Below are 21,848 nucleotides of genomic sequence, written 5' to 3' on the forward strand. Positions count from 1 at the left end.
GCTACTCATTTAACCTGAAGCTCATGGAGAATCTCTGAAACATTGTCAAGCGAAAGATGAGGTACACCCGACATAATAATATAGATGAGTTGAAGGCCACTATTAAAGCAACCTTGGCTTCAGTAACACCTCAGCAGTGCCACATGGTTAATAAATCAGCATAGAAACATGAAATTCTGAAATAAATCTTGAAATATTGCAACAAAGACTTGAGCTGAGGTCAGAAAATGTATCACTAAAAATAAAATGCCACAAAATGCAAAGCAAAGCACTAAACTGTGATGTGCAAGAAGCATATGATTCCAACATCTACTGAAGAGGTGAAAAATACAGAAACAGACATAAAACTTAATGTGGTTTAGTGATGAGGAGAGTTTGTCAGATTAATTTGTGATATAAAAAATGATGTCACATTTCCACCATCTCTTCTGTATTGTTGTTCTCCATTTGAAGGTTGACTGGCAGTCTTTTAATTAAGTCCCCTTATTGCACTATTATGCAAATGTTTAATTTTGATTGACTGGTGAAATAATACTACCAAGTATTTGTATTGATTCTAAAGCCCAATTCTAAAGAATAGTAGAATGTGTTTTTTCTTTTGCATATTTGCTCTGAATTAGTTTTTCTAAAAAGTGCTGCATTTGGATGGAAACCAAGCTGTAAAATATAACCCTTAACTTTTCTGCTCCTTGGCAACAAAAAAACTTTAAAAACCCTAACCCTAACCCCCTAACCCTATGAAACTATTTTTGTCAAAATGCAAGTAAAATAGTAAAATGTATGGATGAAAAATTCAGGAGACTGTAGTGCTCAAATTGAACACACAACATGCTTCATTGATCTCATATTTGTTTTCTTGACGTACCTTCTCTATTTGATACACGTATTTAGCCTAATCTTATGTTAGTTAAATATTAATGTGTCTGAAAACAAAGAGAACAAGGGCAGCAATTTATTATGCTAACCCTATCGATGTTTTGTTTTTCTTTTCTTTTTGCATTTGTCTTAATTGTTGTCTGCAAAAAATCAATAAACAGTTGATGACAAAAAAAGTAACTGTGAAACTGCAACATGTTTTAACCACAGAGTCAAAGTTGGTGTCTCCTTGGAAAATAATTTACTGGCGCCATCTAGAGGTCATCCATTGACATTGACAAATGTGAAAACACTATAATCAAAATGTTTATTTTTCTAAAGAAAATATTGCTGAAATATTATTGAATGCTGAAGCAGCATTGGTCAAATGACTTTGACAAAGAAGGTGTGACATGGATCATGGATCATGTCATGGATCCAAAGATTTACTAAGCACAGAATGTGAATCTGAATTTCAAGATAAAATTGTGAAAATTGAATGTATAGAGGTAAATGTTCAGTGACGATCAAATACAATTTTAGTTCAACAGAATTCAATTTCAACTGTTAGTTTCAAGTTTATTGGGATACAGTTTTAATTTGATACATAGCAGTTCAAAATATGTTAAATTATATTTTTCTTTTATTTTACATTTTTCACATATTTCTGCCCATAGAGACAAAAGCACATAATAGAGTAACAACTGTAAATAAATATGAATTAAGGTGTGTTAAGTTCCTGTATCAGATTATGTTTAAATTATAATCATTAAAGCCATGTTAGACATGCAATTTATCATTACCTATTAAATAAACATGTATTAAATATAATCTACAACGACATTTCCACCAACCAGCTTCATAATAAATTAGATAGCACATTTTGTGACATTTTGAGCTCTGACTAATGTAGAAGCCATTTGACTCAAAATGTTAAACACAGCTCTTCTACATTGTTGCATTAAATATGAAAAAAAAAAAGCCTGACAGAATTTTGGCTGGTTTTGACTTTCTTCCTAAGCTTTCCTTACATTCTGTTCATCTTATATAATTCCTGAGATGATCTCTTCAACTTCTTTCTTGTTATCACGAGCACATACACAACACCTATGATCCCAAGGAGACTTACAAGGAGAAATCCAAACAGGACATAAAGTGACACTTCAGCATCATCAGCTGAAAGCTGCCGACCCAAGAAGTCCACTTTGTCCAGAGGATAACCAGACATAGTTGTCTTTACAGGGGCCTCTGCTGTAGTTGCAGGCGAGGGAGTTGTGGCTGTAGCTGAAGGTGTAGCTGTTGTGAGAGCGGGACAAGAATCAACTAAAATGTCATCATTTGCTCCTGTTAGGTGAATATTTAACACACAGACTAAATCCAGGCTCGGTTTAAAACTGGTATATGTTCTGCACACTGCACTGCCCAGAATTGAAACCTTGAGCAAGTTTTACTTCCTAAATATGACAGTTATTGCATATGTTTTAAATATGTTCGCTTAGTTATTATGTTACCTTCAGGGTTCAAACACTCATGGGGTCTGAGGGCCGGATCTTTGAACCCATTGCAGTTGATGATGGCGGTATAGTAAGATGCTGACATTTTAGGGATGCGAGGCAGAGCAGGGTCTGAGCGGTTCACAAAGAAAAGTCCAAATCGCTCAGCGTAGCCTTCGGCCCACTCAAAGTTGTCCATTAACGACCAGGCTGTGTAGCCTCTCAGATCAGCTCCATCCAGAACACGGGCTGAGACGACAACAGGAATATATTTAGCATGCAAGTACACAGTATAAATCAAAAACATTCAAACTGGCTCAGTGAATTTGGATAATTATTTGTTGTTGGTCTTTCTTTTACACAAACCATTCATTTGAAATACAAGGGATGAAAAGAATCTAAGCAGTAAAATTTGAATAAATGTGTCCACTCCTCATTCTATATTGACTACTGTACCTTTCAGGCCCTGGTTAATGTAGTTCTCGTAGTAGTACTTTCTGTGGACATCATTCAAGTCCACTGCTCCTTTTTCTGAGACGCCATTCTCTGTGACATAGATTTGTGGGTTTCCATACTCATCCTTAATATATTCAAGAAGTTTCCTAAATCCAAATGGAGTGATCCTCAACCAGGCGGAACCAGTTTCAAGCCAGGTGCGGTCGCTCATTGTTGCAGTACCCCTAAATATGGGATTGGACATCACAGCTCAGGATCAGTATAGCTTGTAACTCTGGCTTGAGTCTATTGCTGTCCAGTACAAAAATAAACATTTCCAGGTACATATCCATAAATGTATTATTGAAACAGGAAGCTAAACATTCTGACACATCTTCTACTCAGGTATTTTGCGGTACAAAGAAAACAGGAATCAAATGTTACCTCAGAGTCACTTTTTATTACCTGTCAGAATCATAGTCCTGTGAATCTCCTACATCAATATGGAATGCAAGAACACTGGTGTAATGGTTTAAGCCAAAGAAATCATGAGTCCCATTGATCCTTTGGATTTCCTCAGGGGTAAACTCCGGAAGCCTAAATTAAGAAACAGTTTTTTTTTCCAAAACTTATCCAGGAAATAACTTCAGTTTACTTAACCAGATGATGAAAGGGTTCATATTGATTAAGGCTTCAACCTCACACGTCTAGCCATTGTCGTGGTACACCCTGTACTAGTTTTCATTTACCGTGATTGAGGGAGGCCTGCAGCGAGGCTTCTTTCACGAATGGTTGTTCTCATTATTTCGGGATAATCGCCTTTGAAGATGGGATGGGCATACCAGCCAAGGAAGAACTGCAGAAAAATGTCCATGTTATGTGATTAGTTGAAGACAAATTCAGCGAAAACCAGTTGACATCCTGACTCTTAAAAACATCAAGTAAACAGTAAAGGTGAAAGAACACAGTAAAAAGTGGCAGATCCAGTTCTGCTGTTGACATCTGTGTTTTATTACCTCCAAGTAGCGCTTGGCTGCATCCACATCCTGCTGCTTATATGGGTTCCTTGGCATTGCCCAGTCAGAATTGAGAGTAATGGAGATGATACCACCTTGCGTTGCTCGATACTTGTCATTGTAGAGATGCCAGGCCTCAGCATGGGCCTTGATTAGGTTGTGAGCTGCAATGTAGTGCTTCCCAGTGACCCCTGAAACATTTCAAATTAGGGCATACCACATTTAAATTATGTTTGTATTGTTTCAGGTGTGATATAAAAGTTAAAACCTGTTCTTTCATGCACATTTACAGCAATTACTCTCTTATTTCTAGCTTCAAATATCTTGCTGTATGCATTAATCAGCAATAAAATATATGACATAATGAAAGTAGTTGGATTTTTCTAATGTTAGAGATCACATTTTTTAGACAGAACAATTTTTTTTTAAATATATATATATATATATATATATATATATATATATATATATATATATATATATATATATATATATATATATATATATATATATATATATATACATATATTGGTCAAAGCAGAGAGCATCAAAAGGACAAAAAGTTGCTTGGTTACCTGGAGCAAAACTACCATATCCATATCCAAGGAGGGCTACAATCCAGGGTTCATTGAGGGTGATCCAGATCTTTACTTTACTTCCAAGTCTGCTGAATAAAACATCTGCATATTCTCTGAATCTTTGGACAATGATTTCATTCTCCCAGCCTCCTATTTTCTGAAGCTCTAATGGAAGATCCCAGTGGTACAGTGTAACCTGATAAAAGAACAAGAGAAAAATGCATGCTACAGTCAAAACTTTGATACACTTTTAACAGATAATTTTTTTTTCTGAAAGAAACTGCTGCTAAGAAAAGGAGCCCTCACAGCCTTTACGTTCATGTATTTGAAAATGACCTGTAGTCTGGAATTAATCTCCTCTCTCTGTGATGCTGATTTTACCTAAGGAGCTACCAGCTAATTTGAGCTTTAACAGAAATGTTTTAATTGACCAACTGTAGTCAGTTTTTAAATAATTTATATGAGTGTGTTGTCAATGATTTCAAGAAAGCTGTAAGCAGCAATACTGGAGGGAAAGCAATCAGCCCATTCTGATCAGGCATGTTTTCAATGTCCACTGCATCAGTTGAATTCATACTAACAACATGGTGTGTACCTGGGGCTGAATATTTGCAGCTTTCAAAGCATCCAGTAATCTGTGGTAGTAGTTGAGTCCAGCTTCATTAATGTTCTTATTAGTGCCGTCAGGAAGCACTCTGGGCCAGGATACAGAGAAGCGATAGTGGGTCACTTTCAACTTCTTCAGCACCTCAATATCCTCGTCAAGCTTGTTGTAACTATTGCAAGCAACATCGCCATTATCGCCATTGGCCACTCTCCCAGGAGTGTGGGAAAACTCATCCCAGATATTAAATCCCTTTCCATCAGCTCTCCAACCACCTTCAATCTGAAATGTAAGAAAAGCAGTATTAAAAAAGCAGCTATAGTAAACACTCTCTGCATCCCACCCCAGCTCTCCTCCACTCCAATGTGCCATAGCAGTATGAAGTTCTTTCTGCCACTCTTGAAACAGATTTGGGATGATATTGCCTACCTGGAAAGCGGCACTTGCAGTGCTCCAGGCAAAATCTTTAGGGAAATCTGCATAAAGTGGCGTCTCATCTTCTGTTACTGGGAAACCATTGTCCTTTATGACCTGGCAATAAGAGAGAGCTGAGAACTTGGCTGTCCTCGGCCGGTTTGGGTTATTGAAGTCAACATGGTGCAATCCAAACAAAAAGTTGTATGAATTCATCCAGTCAAAAGAATCCATGAGAGATGTTGCCATGTATCCTTTCACGTTTACACCGTCAAGATTTTGAGCTGCATGTTATAGGAGAGAAATAACGTCATTAGTAATAAAAATGGACATTTGTAGATATATAGCCTATACTAGTGTGTTATACTATGTAATTACACATAATGATCAAAAAGTAAGAGGTACTGCATGTGTATATCTAATCGGTATATTATTTAAGAGAACTAGTTGACTGTGCCAACCAGAGTTTAGCTTCAGCATGTAGATTATAATTTAATGAACATGATGTAACTCACCCTTTAAAGCCTCATCAACATAGGTTTTGTAGTAAAATACTCTCTCTATGTCATCAAGTGTGATAGGATATGGTGAAGGCATGCCATTCTCGGTAACATAAATCTGTGGATTTCCATACTCCTCCTTGATCCAGTTGAGGAGTCTTCTCAAGCCCCATGCCACAGCTCGTTGTCCTGCGTAGGCCGTAGTTGGTGAATCAGGTTCCTCTGTTTCTAACACGTCCCTGTCTTCACCATATGAATAAGGGGAAAGCTTTCCTGTAGCAAATGTTACTACCTTTGTAGTGTAATGGTTTATACAGAACATGTCAGCAGTTCCCTTGATGTAGTTCTTTTCCTCTTCAGTGAAGGAAGGTAGTCTTGACTCTGAGAGGTCTTGGAGTTCACTTTTGGCTGAAACTTGCCACTTCATCGCATCAGGATAGTCACCATTCTTAAAAATAGGATGTGCAAACCAACCCAGTTGGAATTGCAGTGCACGGTCAGCAGATTCCACATCACGTGGAAAATTGGCATCTTTAGGTTCAATCCAATCTGCATTGAGAGCAATGGATACTAGACCTCCTTGGGATACACGATACTTGTCATCATATGTATGATAAGCCTTGGCGTGAGCTTTGATCAGGTTGTGTGCAACTATGTATGGTGAAATTCCTGGATTCTTAATGCTTGGTGGGATCGTTCCAAGCCCATATCCTAACCATGCAATTGAGTGAGGCTGGTTGATGGTCATCCACAGTTTCACTCTGTCACCAAAGGTGGCAAAGCAGAAGTCACAATAGTCATTGAAAATGTCAATCATGTCTACATTCTCCCAGCCACCGCGGTCTTGCAAAGCTTGAGGGAGGTCCCAATGGTAAATTGTCACCATGGGAGTGATTTTATTTGCCAACAGGCCATTAATGAGTCTATTGTAATAGTCAACACCTTTCTGGTTCAGGGATGAACGAGTACCATCAGGAAAGATCCTGGACCAGGACAAAGAGAATCTATATGACTTCACCCTCAGAGCTCTCAGCATGTAGAGGTCTTCATCAAGTCTGTTGTAACTGTCACAGGCTACATCTCCAGTTGCATCAGCAGGCATAGTGCCAGGTGTATGAGTATACACATCCCAGATACTGGGCCCCTTTCCATCAGCATCCCAGCCTCCTTCAATCTGGTAAGCTGAAGATGAAACTCCCCAACTGAAGTCTTGGGGGAATGTGCCATAGTGGTACATGTGTCTGTCGAATTTTGACTGGTGTGAGAATTTCTCCCAGATGACCTTTGATTTAGATGGAACCTCTGATGGTGGTAAAGCTGGTGCACGGTGAGGGAGTTGCATCTTCACCCCTTCATAAACATCACCTTTGCTCAAAGCAAAACCGTTTTGCTCAATAACTTGTGAATAGAAATATGCAGACTGCTTTGGGGTTCTCGGTCTCTCAGGATTTTCAAAGTCGACATAGTGAAGACCAAATCTTTCACTGTAGCCTTGTTTTCCCTCAAATCCATCCATGAGTGACTGCACTGTGAACCGCTGCACATTCACTCCATCAGTGAGTATTGCTACAAAATGGACACAAAACAGCACATTAAAGATGGAGGTTTATCCCAACTAGGTTTAATAAATGGTTTTCTATTTGAGAAATCTCAGACACTAACCTTTCAAGGCCTCATTGATGTAACCCCTCATGTACTCGATTCTGCTGGTGTCATTGAAAGTGTCCCCACCGTACTCTGTTGGCATCCCATTCCCAGTTATGTAGATGGGCACATTAACAACATTCAAGTACTGCTTGGAAATGTAGTTCAGAAGCATTCTCAGTCCCGAAGGTGAAGAAAAGATCCAGTTAGAAGCTGTGGAAGACCATGATGGGTCCACACTTTCCTGGAAGTCACCCACTCCCTGAGGACCAGGAGTGCAGCCACCATCAATGTTGCTGACCAACCGGGAAGTATAGTGGTTCAGTCCAAAAAAGTCAGCAGTTCCAAGTATCCTCTTGCTCTCTGAGGGAGTAAAAACTGGAAGTCTTGCAGGCTCAGAGCTGGGACACTTATTTCTTTTCAGTTCAATCTGAGTTTTGAGTTCTGCAGGATAATCTCCATCTACAAATATAGGGTGTGCAAACCAGCCCAGCATGAACTGCAGGTAGCGATCTGCAGCTGCTACGTCTTCAGGTATAGCGGGGTTTTTGGGTTCAGCCCAGTCAGAGTTCAGCGCAATGCCCACTTTCCCTCCTTGTGTCTTCCTGTAATTGTCATTGTAGACATGCCAGGCTTCAGCATGGGACTTGAGCATATTGTGGGTGACCTGAAAAGACAAAATATGGTCAATGCACCAGAACAACAATGAAAAAAGAAAAAATCATTCTATATATTTTGTAATAGCAATTCTCTTACCTGATAGGAAGAAACCACATAATCCTTTATTCCAGGGGCGTGCTCACCAGTGCCATACCCAGCATGGCTCACCACCCAGGGACTGCTGAATGTGTTCCAGGTCTTGACCCTGTCTCCAAACCTGGAGAAACAGAAGTCTGCATAGTCCTTGAAAGCTTCAACAATGGATGGGTTGGTCCATCCACCAGCATCTTGGAGTGCCTGGGGCAGATCCCAATGATAGAGAGTGACAACAGGTTGTATGCCAGATTCAATGAGAGCATCGATCAGCTTGTCATAATAGAGAGCCCCTTTCTCTGATAGGCTTCCTCGGTGGCCTGAGGGGAAAGTACGGGCCCAGGAGATGGAGAACTGATAGGTGTTGACTTGAAGACCTCGCAGGATGTAGACATCATAGTCCACCTTGTTGTAACTGTCACATGCTAAATCAACTGTCTGATTTTCAAAGGCTTGATGCTCATGACTAAAACGGTCCCAAATGGTTTCTCCCTTCCCATCTGCTTTCCAGCCTCCTTCAACCTTGAAGGACTCAGTGGAGGTGGCCCACTGGAAACCAGGGGGGAAGGATTCCTTCAGGAAGGCGTCTCTTACAGATGAGGACATGGTGGCAAAATGGTTCCAAGTTTTGCAGTAAGTCGTTGAACACGATGATGTCAGTAGATTGTTTCTGTTGTCCAAGGCATCTCTTTGATGTTATTGCATGACAGTCAAAGGAACAAGAAAATAAAGTTAGCTGGGGATACTTATTGATTTATGCATATATTTAGGGCCATGACAATAGAAAATACCTTTTTGGAGGAGAGTCAGCTAGATGTAACATATTCACCATGTCAATTCCAACAATAGTTTGGCCTCTATTACTCACTTCTGTAAAAGTAGAATCAAAAGAGTCATTCTGCATGTTTCTTTCATTGTTGTAAAATTACATCAGAATAATTGAATCTGAGATGCTTAACATGACACAGTTGTACACAAATGTAGCCTTGTCAAGGTATTAAGTACATTTCTGAGTGTGACTGCCAAATATCACTTACAAGAATTAGTTGTATGTTTTTACAGGAGAGCAAATCAAAATATTGATCACCTGTACATTTTGCTTTTCAACAGTTTTGTAATATTGAAGTCGTGACTTCTTATTACCTTTAAAGAGTTTGGTATCCAACACAAACTCATGAGGAGAACAGTTGATAGTATTCAGCTCATAAATTACTATGGGTGTGTCTCCACACTTTCCCTGCAAGAAAACATAAACATTCATGTTACAACATCCCCAGAATCAGACAGAGTAGGTTTACCATGTAGTCGATTAATGGAAACTATATTTTGAAATAACCTGTGACATACCATCACGCTTTGGAGCTCCTTGGCCAAGTGTTGTCCAGTGGCGCAGTCATATTTAACTTTAATGGACAGGAAATCTAAATATGTCTGAAACACAGGTACAGAAATGGAAATGTAGCTGAACATGGAATACATGTTGCTTTTCCCAAACAAAATTAACTTCACATGTTCCTTTAACAGCTACATACTGTATTTTAGAAATTATCTTGACATAGTCATACAGTCTTATTGCTGTACTGCTCATGAGCACAATTCTTACTTTTACTCTTTAAACTGTATGTTTTGTTTTATGTGACTGTAGGATCTTACCAGCAGTTGGGTATTACAGATGTCTGGAATTTTACTGGCCTTTGTCCCAACTGATACTTGTCCATCTGCACAAAGTTTGATTCAGTTATTAATTTACCATTTCCCTCCCACAACAAACTGACAGGTTACATTTTCCTCCCTCCTGCATTATTTAATCTCTGTTATCATGACCTTTGGGACATGTGGTTAATAGTTATTGAAAACTATCATTTTATAGAACACATCCATAATTCAGGTGCATCTAATAAAAGTAGACAACAACAGAACATGAAAAAAACAACTCTTGTGAAATGTGATTACAAGCTAAAGTACATGTGGAAATACAGTCATGGGGATTACATTGTAAATAGGTATTTTAATATATAATGAAAAAAAGCTGAGAAGATTTTATCTCTTATTTGTATGTTTAGGACACACAAGAATTCCTGTTGCCCATGTATCACCAGCAATAAATGTCGTTGTTTTTCTAATTGAAATTTAGTAACTGAACCTGGCAATGAACCTCTGAAATCCTGCTGGATGAATCCAGTGGGTCCCCATTGTAAACATTTGTGATGTAATACACACAAAAGTCAGTCTGACTTTGTATACATGTGTGTAATGTGTAAATCTGATGCTACCGCAAAACTACTGAAACATGATTTGAAAACTTTGATGGACTGCAAAGCTTGAATGAAGTCATACTATAAACAGATAAATATATGCACATCAGACAGCATAGGGACATTATAAACACTACTCTGTCAATAAAACATGAGGTTAGAACAGATTAAGAACATTTTCTAATTATGTTACTCAAACTCAGCACATATTTTTGTCAAAATGCAAGTAAAATAGTAAAATGTATGGATGAAAAATTCAGGAGACTGTAGTGCTCAAATTGAACACAACATGCTTCATTGATCTCATATTTGTTTTCTTGACATACCTTCTCTATTTGATACACGTATTTAGCCTAATCTTATGTCAGTTAAATATTAATATATCGGGTAGAATGAGTGAGTGGATGAATGATGTATGAGTGACATTTGTTTTTGTGTGTGTTTTGTTCTTTGAGCAATTTTGTGAATTTAATATGCTGACCGGGAAGTAGGGTGGGAGGAAGGGAGTAAAAGGGGTGAAAACAAAGAGAACAAGGGCAGCAATTTATTATGCTAACCCTATCAATGTTTTGTTTTTCTTTTCTTTTTGCATTTGTCTTAATTGTTGTCTGCAAAAAATCAATAAACAGTTGATCACAAAAAAAGTAACTGTGAAACTGCAACATGTTTTAACCACAGAGTCAAAGTTGGTGTCTCCTTGGAAAATAATTTACTGGCGCCATCCAGAGGTCATCCATTGACATTGACAAACGTGAAAACACTATAATCAAAATGTTTATTTTTCTAAAGAAAATATTGCTAAAATATTATTGAATGCTGAAGCAGCATTGATCACATGACTTTGACAAAGAAGGCGTGACATGGATCATGGATCATGTCATGGATCCAAAGATTTACTAAGCACAGAATGTGAATCTGAATTTCAAGATAAAATTGTGAAAATTGAATGTATAGAGGTGAATGTTCAGTGACGATCAAATACAATTTTAGTGCAACAGAATTCAATTTCAAACTGTTAGTTTCAAGTTTATTGGGATACAGTTTTAATTTGTTACATAGCAGTTCAAAATATGTTAAATTATATTTTTCTTTTATTTTACATTTTTCACATATTTCTGCCCATAGAGACAAAAGCACATAATAGAGTAACAACTGTAAATAAATATGAATTAAGGTGTGTTAAGTTCCTGTATCAGATTATGTTTAAATTATAATCATTAAAGCCATGTTAGACATGCAATTTATCATTACCTATTAAATAAACATGTATTAAATATAATCTGCAACGACATTTCCACCAACCAGCTTCATAATAAATTAGATAGCACATTTTGTGACATTTTGAGCTCTGACTAATGTAGAGGCCATTTGACTCAAAATGTTAAACACAGCTCTTCTACATTGTTGCATTAAATATGAAAAAAAAAAGCCTGACAGAATTTTGGCTGGTTTTGACTTTCTTCCTAAGCTTTCCTTACATTCTGTTCATCTTATATAATTCCTGAGATGATCTCTTCAACTTCTTTCTTGTTATCACGAGCCCATACACAACACCTATGATCCCAAGGAGACTTACAAGGAGAAATCCGAACAGGACATAAAGTGACACTTCAGCATCATCAGCTGAAAGCTGCCGACCCAAGAAGTCCACTTTGTCCATAGGATAACCAGACATGGTTGTCTTTACAGGGGCCTCTGCTGTAGTTGTATGCGAGGGAGTTGCGGCTGTAGCTGAAGCTGCAGGTGTAGCTGTTGTGAGAGCGGGACAAGAATCAACTAAAATGTCATCATTTGCTCCTGTTAGGTGAATATTTAACACACAGACTAAATCCAGGCTCGATTTAAAACTGGTATATGTTCTGCACACTGCACTGCCCAGAATTGAAACATTGAGCAAGTTTTACTTCCTAAATATGACAGTTATTGCATATGTTTTAAATATGTTCTCTTAGTTATTATGTTACCTTCAGGGTTCAAACACTCATGGGGTCCAAGGGCCGGATCTTTGAAGCCATTGCAGTTGATGATGGCGGTATAGTAAGATGCTGACATTTTAGGGATGCGAGGCAGAGCAGGGTCTGAGCGGTTCACAAAGAAAAGTCCAAATCGCTCAGCATAGCCTTCGGCCCACTCAAAGTTGTCCATTAATGACCAGGCTGTGTAGCCTCTCAGATCAGCTCCATCCAGAACACGGGCTGAGACGACAACAGGAATATATTTAACATGCAAGTACACAGTATAAATCAAAAACATTCAAACTGGCTCAGTGAATTTGGATAATTATTTGTTGTTGGTCTTTCTCTTACACAAACCATTCATTTGAAATACAAGGGATGAAAAGAATCTAAGCAGTAAAATTCCAATAAATATGTCCACTCCTCATTCTATATTGACTACTGTACCTTTCAGGCCCTGGTTAATGTAATTCTCGTAGTAGTACTTTCTGTGGACATCATTCAAGTCCACTGCTCCTTTTTCTGAGACTCCATTCTCTGTGACATAGATTTGTGGGTTTCCATACTCATCCTTAATATATTCGAGAAGTTTCCTAAATCCAAATGGAGTGATCCTCAACCAGGCGGAACCAGTTTCAAGCCAGGTGCGGTCGCTCATTGTTGCAGTACCCCTAAATATGGGATTGGACATCAAAGCTCAGGATCAGTATAGCTTGTAACTCTGGCTTGAGTCTATTGCTGTCCAGTACAAAAATAAACATTTCCAGGTACATATCCATAAATGTATTATTGAAACAGGAAGCTAAACATTCTGACACATCTTCTACTCAGGTATTTTGCGGTACAAAGAAAACAGGAATCAAATGTTACCTCAGAGTCACTTTTTATTACCTGTCAGAATCATAGTCCTGTGAATCTCCTACATCAATATGGAATGCAAGAACACTGGTGTAATGGTTTAAGCCAAAGAAATCATGAGTCCCATTGATCCTTTGGATTTCCTCAGGGGTAAACTCCGGAAGCCTAAATTAAGAAACAGGGTTTTTTTTTCCAAAACTTATCCAGGAAATGACTTCAGTTTACTTAACCAGATGATGAAAGGGTTCATATTGATTAAGGCTTCAACCTCACACGTCTAGCCATTGTCGTGGTACACCCTGTACTAGTTTTCAATTACCGCGATTGAGGGAGGCCTGCAGCGAGGCTTCTTTCACGAATGGTTGTTCTCATTATTTCGGGATAATCGCCTTTGAAGATGGGATGGGCATACCAGCCAAGGAAGAACTGCAGAAAAATGTCCATGTTATGTGATTAGTTGAAGACAAATTCAGCGAAAACCAGTTGACATCCTGACTCTTAAAAACATCAAGTAAACGTTAAAGGTGAAAGAACACAGTAAAAAGTGGCAGATCCAGTTCTACTGTTGACATCTGTGTTTTATTACCTCCAAGTAGCGCTTGGCTGCATCTACATCCTGCTGCTTATATGGGTTCCTTGGCATTGCCCAATCAGAATTGAGAGTAATGGAGATGATACCACCTTGCGTTGCTCGATACTTGTCATTGTAGAGATGCCAGGCCTCAGCATGGGCCTTGATTAGGTTGTGAGCTGCAATGTAGTGCTTCCCAGTGACCCCTGAAACATTTCAAATTAGGGCATACCACATTTAACTTATGTTTATATTGTTTCAGGTGTGATATAGAAGTTAAAACCTGTTCTTTCATGCACATTTACAGCAATTACTCTCTTATTTCTAGCTTCAAATATCTTGCTGTATGCATTAATCAGCAATAAAATATATGACATAATGAAAGTAGTTGGATTTTTCTAATGTTAGAGATCACATTTTTTAGACTGAATAATTTCAAAATATCTTGTCACATAAACATAAAATGTTGTACAGAAAATCCTGATTTGCCTTCACTTTGTGTACTTGTATTAAGTTCCACCGGATATATTTACAGCTTTTCTTCACGGTTAGTGATTAAAATTGGTCAAAGCAGAGAGCATCAAAAGAACAAAAAGTTGCTTGGTTACCTGGAGCAAAACTACCATATCCATATCCAAGGAGGGCTACAATCCAGGGTTCGTTGAGGGTGATCCAGATCTTTACTTTACTTCCAAGTCTGCTGAATAAAACATCTGCATATTCTCTGAATCTTTGGACAATGATTTCATTCTCCCAGCCTCCTATTTTCTGAAGCTCTAACGGAAGATCCCAGTGGTACAGTGTAACCTGATAAAAGGATAAGAGAAAAATGCATGTTACAGTCAAAACTTTGATACACTTTTAACAGATCACTTTTTTTCTGAAAGAAACTGCTGCTAAGAAAAGGAGCCCTCACAGCCTTTACGTTCATGTGGTTGAAAATGACCTGTAGTCTGGGATTAATCTCCTCTCTCTTTGATGCTGATTTTACCTAAGGAGCTACCAACTAATCTGAGCTTTAACGGTAATGTTTTAATTGACCAACTGTAGTCCATTTTTAAATAATTTATATGAGTGTGTTGTCAATGATTTCAAGAAAGCTGTAAGCAGCAATACTGGAGGGAAAGCAATCAGCCCATTCTGATCAGGCATGTTTTCAATGTCCACTGTATCAGTTGAATTCATACTAACAACAGTGTGTACCTGGGGCTGAATATTTGCAGCTTTCAAAGCATCCAGTAATCTGTGGTAGTAGTTGAGTCCAGCTTCATTAATGTTCTTATTAGTGCCGTCAGGAAGCACTCTGGGCCAGGACACAGAGAAGCGATAGTGGGTCACTTTCAACTTCTTCAGCACCTCGATATCCTCGTCAAGCTTGTTGTAACTATTGCAAGCAACATCGCCATTATCGCCATTGGCCACTCGCCCAGGAGTGTGGGAAAACTCATCCCAGATATTAAATCCTTTTCCATCGGCTCTCCAACCACCTTCAATCTGAAATGTAAGAAAAGCAGTATTAAAAAAGCAGCCATGGTAAACACCCTCTGCATCCCACCCCAGCTGTACTCCACTCCAATGTGCCATAGCAGTATGAAGTTCTTTCTGCCACTTCTGAAACAGATTTGGGATGATATTGCCTACCTGGAAAGCAGCACTTGCAGTGCTCCAGGCAAAATCTTTCGGGAAATCTGCATAAAGTGGCGTCTCATCTTCTGTTACTGGGAAACCATTGTCCTTTATGACCTGGCAATAAGAGAGAGCTGAGAACTTGGCTGTCCTTGGCCGGTTTGGGTTATTGAAGTCAACATGGTGCAATCCAAACAAAAAGTTGTATGAATTCATCCAGTCAAAAGAATCCATGAGAGATGTTGCCATGTATCCCTTCACGTTTACACCGTCAAGATTTTGAGCTGCGTATTATAGGAGGGAAATAACTTAATTAGCAATAAAAATGGACCTCTGTAGATATATAGCCTCTACTAGAATACTATGACATGAAATTACACATAATGGTCAAAACGTGAGGGGTACTGCATGTGTATATGTAATGGGTATATTATTTAAGAGAACTAGTTGACGTGCCAACCAAAGTTTGACTTCAGCATGTAGATTATAATTTAATGAACATGATGTAACTCACCCTTTAAAGCCTCATCAACATAGGTTTTGTAGTAAAATACTCTCTCTATGTCATCAAGTGTGATAGGATATGGTGAAGGCATGCCATTCTCGGTAACATAAATCTGTGGATTTCCATACTCCTCCTTGATCCAGTTGAGGAGTCTTCTCAAGCCCCATGCCACAGCTCTTTGTCCTGCGTAGGCCGTAGTTGGTGAATCAGGTTCCTCTGTTTCTAACACGTCCCTGTCTTCATCATATGAATAAGGGGAAAGCTTTCCTGTAGCAAATGTTACTACCTTTGTAGTGTAATGATTTATACAAAACATGTCAGCAGTTCCCTTGATGTAGTTCTTTTCCTCTTCAGTGAAGGAAGGGAGTCTTGACTCTGAGAGAGCCTGGAGTTCACTTTTGGCTGAAACTTGCCACTTCATCGCATCAGGATAGTCACCATTCTTGAAAATGGGATGTGCAAACCAACCCAGTTGGAACTGCAGTGCACGGTCAGCAGATTCCACATCACGGGGAACATTGACATCTTTAGGTTCAATCCAATCTGCGTTGAGGGCAATGGATACTAAACCTCCTTGGGATGTGCGATACTTGTCATCATATGTATGGTAAGCCTTGGCGTGAGCTTTGATCAGGTTGTGTGCAACTATGTATGGTGAAATTCCTGGATTCTTAATGCTCGGTGGGATCGTTCCAAGCCCATATCCTAACCATGCAATTGAGTGAGGCTGGTTGATGGTCATCCACAGTTTCACTCTGTCACCAAATGTGGCAAAGCAGAAGTCACAATAGTCATTGAAAATGTCAATCATGTCTACATTCTCCCAGCCACCGCGGTCTTGCAAAGCTTGAGGGAGGTCCCAATGGTAAATTGTCACCATGGGAGTGATTTTATTTGCCAACAGGCCATTAATGAGTCTATTGTAATAGTCAACACCTTTCTGGTTCAGGGAGGAACGAGTACCATCAGGAAAGATCCTGGACCAAGACAAAGAGAATCTATATGACTTCACCCTCAGAGCTCTCAGCATGTAGAGGTCTTCATCTAGTCTGTTGTAACTGTCACAGGCTACATCTCCAGTTGCATCAGCAGGCATAGTGCCAGGTGTATGAGTGTACACATCCCAGATACTGGGCCCCTTTCCATCAGCATCCCAGCCTCCTTCAATCTGGTAAGCTGAAGATGAAACTCCCCAACTGAAGTCTTGTGGGAATGTGCCATAGTGGTACATGTGTCTGTCGAATTTTGACTGGTGTGAGAATTTCTCCCAGACAACCTTTGATTTAGATGGAACCTCTGATGGTGGTAAAGCTGGTGCACGGTGAGGGAGTTGCATCTTCACCCCTTCATAAACATCACCTTTGCTCACAGCAAAACCATTTTGCTCAATAACTTGTGAATAGAAATATGCAGACTGCTTTGGGGTTCTCGGTCTCTCAGGATTTTCAAAGTCAACATAGTGAAGACCAAATCTTTCACTGTAGCCTTGTTTTCCCTCAAATCCATCCATGAGTGACTGCACTGTGAACCGCTGCACATTCACTCCATCAGTGAGTATTGCTACAAAATGAACACAAAACAGCACATTAAAGATGGAGGTTTATCCCAACTATGTTTAATGAATGGTTTTTCTATCTGAAAAATCTCAGACACTAACCTTTCAAGGCCTCATTGATGTAACTCCGCATGTACTCGATTCTGCTGGTGTCATTGAGAGTGTCCCCACTGTACTCTGTTGGCATCCCATTCCCAGTTATGTAGATGGGCACATTGACAACATTCAAGTACTCTTTGGAAATGTATCTTAGAAGCATTCTCAGTCCTGAAGGAGCAGAAAAGACCCAGTCAGAAGCTGTGGAAGACCATGATGGGTCCACACTTTCCTGGAAGTCACCCACTCCCTGAGGACCAGGAGTGCAGCCACCATCAATGTTACTGACCAACCGGGAAGTATAGTGGTTCAGTCCAAAAAAGTCAGCAGTTCCAAGTATCCTCTTGCTCTCTGAGGGAGTAAAAACTGGAAGTCTTGCAGGCTCCGAGCTGGGACACTTATTTCTTTTCAGTTCAATCTGAGTTTTGAGTTCTGCAGGATAATCTCCATCTACAAATATAGGGTGTGCAAACCAGCCCAGCATGAACTGCAGGTAGCGATCTGCAGCTGCTACGTCTTCAGGTAGAGCGGGGTTTTTGGGTTCAGCCCAGTCAGAGTTCAGTGCAATGCCCACTTTCCTTCCTTGTGTCTTCCTGTAATTGTCATTGTAGACATGCCAGGCTTCAGCATGGGACTTGAGCATATTGTGGGTGACCTAAAAAGACAAAATATGGTCAATGCACCAGAACAACAATGAAAAAAAATTCTTCTATAATAGCATTTCTCTTACCTGATAGGAAGAAACCACATAGTCCTTTATTCCAGGGGCATGCTCACCAGTGCCATACCCAGCATGGCTCACCACCCAGGGACTGCTGAATGTGTTCCAGGTCTTGACCCTGTCTCCAAACCTGGAGAAACAGAAGTCTGCATAGTCCTTGAAAGCTTCAACAATGGATGGGTTGGTCCATCCACCAGCATCTTGGAGTGCCTGGGGTAGATCCCAATGATAGAGAGTGACAACAGGTTGTATGCCAGATTCAATGAGAGCATTGATCAGCTTGTCATAATAGAGAGCCCCTTTCTCTGATAGGCTTCCTCGGTGGCCTGAGGGGAAAATACGGGCCCAGGAGATGGAGAACTGGTAGGTGTTGACTTGAAGACCTCGCAGGATGTAGACATCGTAGTCCACCTTGTTGTAACTGTCACATGCTAAATCAACTGTCTGATTTTCAAAGGCTTGATGTTCATGACCAAAACGGTCCCAAATGGTTTCTCCCTTCCCATCTGCTTTCCAGCCTCCTTCAACCTTGAAGGACTCAGTGGAGGTGGCCCACTGGAAACCAGGGGGGAAGGATTCCTTCAGGAAGGTGTCTCTTACAGATGAGGACATGGTGGCAAAATGGTTCCAAGTGTTGCAGTAAGTCGTTGAACACGATGATGTCAGTAGATTGTTTCTGTTGTCCAAAGCATCTCTTTGATGTTATTGTGTGACAATCAAAGGAACAAGAAAATAAAGTTAGTTGGAGATATTTATGGATTTATGCATATATTTAGGGCCATGACAATAGAAAATACCTTTTTGGAGGAGAGTCAGCTAGATGTAACATATTCACCATGTCAATTCCAACAACAGTTTGGCCTCTATTACTCACTTCTGTAAAAGTATAATCAAAAGAGTCATTCTGCATGTTTCTTTCATTGTTTTAATATTACATCAGAATAATTGAATCTGAGATGATTAACATGACACAGTTGTACGCAAATGTAGTCTTGTCAAGGTATTAAGTACATTTCTGAGTGTGACTGCCAAATATCACTTACAAGAATTAGTTGTATGTTTTTACAGGAGAGCAAATCAAAATATTGATCACCTGTACATTTTGCTTTTCAACAGTTTTGTAATGTTGAAGTCGCGACTTCTTATTACCTTTAAAGAGTTTGGTATCCAACACAAACTCATGAGGAGAACAGTTGTTAGTATTCAGCTCATAAATTACTATGGGTGTGTCTCCACACTTTCCCTGCAAGAAAACATAAACATTCATGTTACAACATCCCCAGAATCAGACAGAGTAGGTTTACCTGCTCTGTCTGAAACTGAGTCATAGAAATTATAGCTGATTAATTGAAAGTATATTTTTGAAACAACCTGCGACATACCATCACGCTTTGTAGCTCCTTGGCCAAGTGTTGTCCAGCGGCGCAGTCATACTGAACTTTAATGGACAGGAAATCTAAATATGTCTGAAACACAAGTGCAGAAATGGGAGTGTAGCTGAACATGGAATACATGTTGCTTTTCCTAAACAAAATTAACTTTACATGTTCCTTTAACAGCTACATACTGTATTTTAGAAATTATCTTGACATAGTCATACAAACTTATTGCTGTACTGCTCATGAGCACAATTCTTACTTTTACTCTTTAAACAATATGTTTTGTTTTATGTGACTGTAGGGTCTTACCAGCAGTTGGGTGTCACAGATGTCTGGAATTTTACTGGCCTTTGTCCCAACTGATACTTGTCCATCTGCACAAAGTTTGATTCAGTTATTAATTTACCATTTCCCTCCCACATCAAACTGAGAGGTTACATTTTCCTCCCTCCTGCATTATTTAATCTCTGTTATCATGACCTTTGGGACATGTGGTTAATAGTTATTGGAAACTGTTATTTCATAGAACACATCCATAATTAAGGTGAATCTAATAAAAGTAGACAATAAAAGAAGATTAAAAAGAGCAACTCTTGTGAAATGTGATTACAAGCTAAGGTATATGTGCAAATACAGTCATGGGGATTACATTGTAAATAGGTATTTTAATACATAATGTAAAAAGACTGAGAGGACTGTATCTCTTATTTGTATGTTTAGGACAAGAATTCCTGTTGTCAATGTATCACCAGCAATAAATGTCTTTGTTTTTCTAATTGAAATTTAGTAACTGAAGCTGGCAATGAACCTCTGAAATCCCGCTGGATGAATCCAGTGGGTCCCCATTGTGAACACTTGTGATGTAATACACACAAAAGTCAATCTGACTTTGTGTACGTGTGTAATGTGTAAATCTGATGCTACCGCAAAACTACTGAAACATGATTTCAAAACTTTGATGGACTGCAAAGCTTGAATGAAATCACACTGTAAACAGATAAATATATGCACATCAGAATAAAATCTAATCTTGATTTCCTACCTCTCTCTGGAAACAGTTGGTGGTAGCGGCGGTAGACACTGGCATGTGCATGAAGAGCGTTTTGCAGGTCAGCATTGTTCAGCTCATCCAAGCTGCTCAGTGTCATCCAAGTCTTTGCCAGGTCTCCAAACTGTACAAAAACAAACTCTGCATACTGCTGAAACATCTGTACCAGCTTCTTGCTCTCCCAGCCTCCATACCTTGATCTCAGAGAGTCTGGTACAGTGGATCCATGAAGGATGACCAGAGGCTCAAGTCCCACCTGGTGCAGCTGCTTCATCAGGGTCTGGTAGCAGTTAACCACAGCCTGTTGGGGCTGGCTGGGGAGGCCTGAAGGAAGGAGCTGAGTCCATGACAGCGGTACCTTGAAGTGAGTCACCCCTCGGCTCTGGAGGTACTCAAAGTACTTTGTAGAATCAGGAGGTATGGGATGACTGCAGTCAAAGGTGTCCAGCAATGCCTTGTCAGATGTTTCTCCATTGAGGCCCGTCACCTGTTTGTTGGTCATGGGGCCTGCAAGAAACATGGCCTCAAGTTGATGGTCATGTTTCTGACTCAAGCAGCCATATACAGCTATCAGACACAGAGGAAGAATCTTCCTCAAGAGAGACATATTGTCCATTGAATGAGTGCCTGCATGGGTAACCTTTTATAGTTGTCCTGTTTATGACCTTGAACTTATAGTCAGACCATAGTTTCATAACTGTCACCACTGCCACAGGTGGCAGAGTCCCTCTGCTGAGATGCTTTATGATGCCTTTGGCAAGGCTGGCTAAGTTCCTCTGATAAAGAGTCAGACAAAAGGCAGGTGACATTATGAAATGTAGTAAAAATCTGTATCAAGGCTGATGAATTAACTGATTCACAGTGCAAGAGGACATCCAAGGACAGATTTTCAGCTGATTGTCATGGGTTACATTTGTGGGTTCAGTTGTAAGGGATTAAATCATAAAGCTTTATATGCCTGATGTCAGTTAAGGTAAACAGCGTGGA

At 39.5% G+C, this 21,848-nt stretch overlaps 1 protein-coding gene across 1 annotated transcript; it reads right to left on the reverse strand.

The window, feature by feature from the left end:
- Positions 1–1,408: 1,408 nt before the first annotated feature.
- Positions 1,409–21,487, reverse strand: LOC111579324 (lactase/phlorizin hydrolase-like). Its single transcript, XM_055015411.1, has 34 exons — positions 20,856–21,487; positions 20,123–20,187; positions 19,817–19,900; positions 19,584–19,677; positions 19,232–19,310; positions 18,444–19,128; positions 17,720–18,368; positions 16,072–17,622; positions 15,573–15,841; positions 15,135–15,425; positions 14,540–14,738; positions 13,947–14,137; positions 13,680–13,786; positions 13,394–13,525; positions 12,950–13,173; positions 12,512–12,742; positions 12,026–12,296; positions 10,874–10,878; positions 9,946–10,010; positions 9,640–9,723; positions 9,436–9,529; positions 9,084–9,162; positions 8,296–8,980; positions 7,558–8,206; positions 5,911–7,461; positions 5,411–5,679; positions 4,973–5,263; positions 4,375–4,573; positions 3,800–3,990; positions 3,533–3,639; positions 3,249–3,380; positions 2,805–3,028; positions 2,367–2,597; positions 1,409–2,151 (listed from the first exon to the last, which is right to left on the reverse strand). Exons 1-34 carry the CDS (start codon positions 21,475–21,477, stop codon positions 1,883–1,885), a joined length of 10,869 nt encoding a protein of 3,622 aa, XP_054871386.1. The 5' UTR covers positions 21,478–21,487; the 3' UTR covers positions 1,409–1,882.
- Positions 21,488–21,848: the final 361 nt, after the last annotated feature.

Source organism: Amphiprion ocellaris, chromosome 11 (genome assembly GCF_022539595.1).
Source record: "Amphiprion ocellaris isolate individual 3 ecotype Okinawa chromosome 11, ASM2253959v1, whole genome shotgun sequence".
NCBI classification, from domain to species: domain Eukaryota; kingdom Metazoa; phylum Chordata; class Actinopteri; family Pomacentridae; genus Amphiprion; species Amphiprion ocellaris.

Excerpts from the sequence above, each read along its gene's own strand:
- LOC111579324 (XM_055015411.1), bottom strand. The coding sequence starts at position 21,477 with ATGGACAATATGTCTCTCTTGAGGAAGATTCTTCCTCTGTGTCTGATA. Across the intron at positions 13,526-13,679 it reads GCAGGCCTCCCTCAATCGCG|GCTTCCGGAGTTTACCCCTG; the intron begins GTAATTGAAAAC and ends TTCTTAATTTAG. Across the intron at positions 3,640-3,799 it reads CAGCCAAGCGCTACTTGGAG|TTCTTCCTTGGCTGGTATGC; the intron begins GTAATAAAACAC and ends ATTTTTCTGCAG.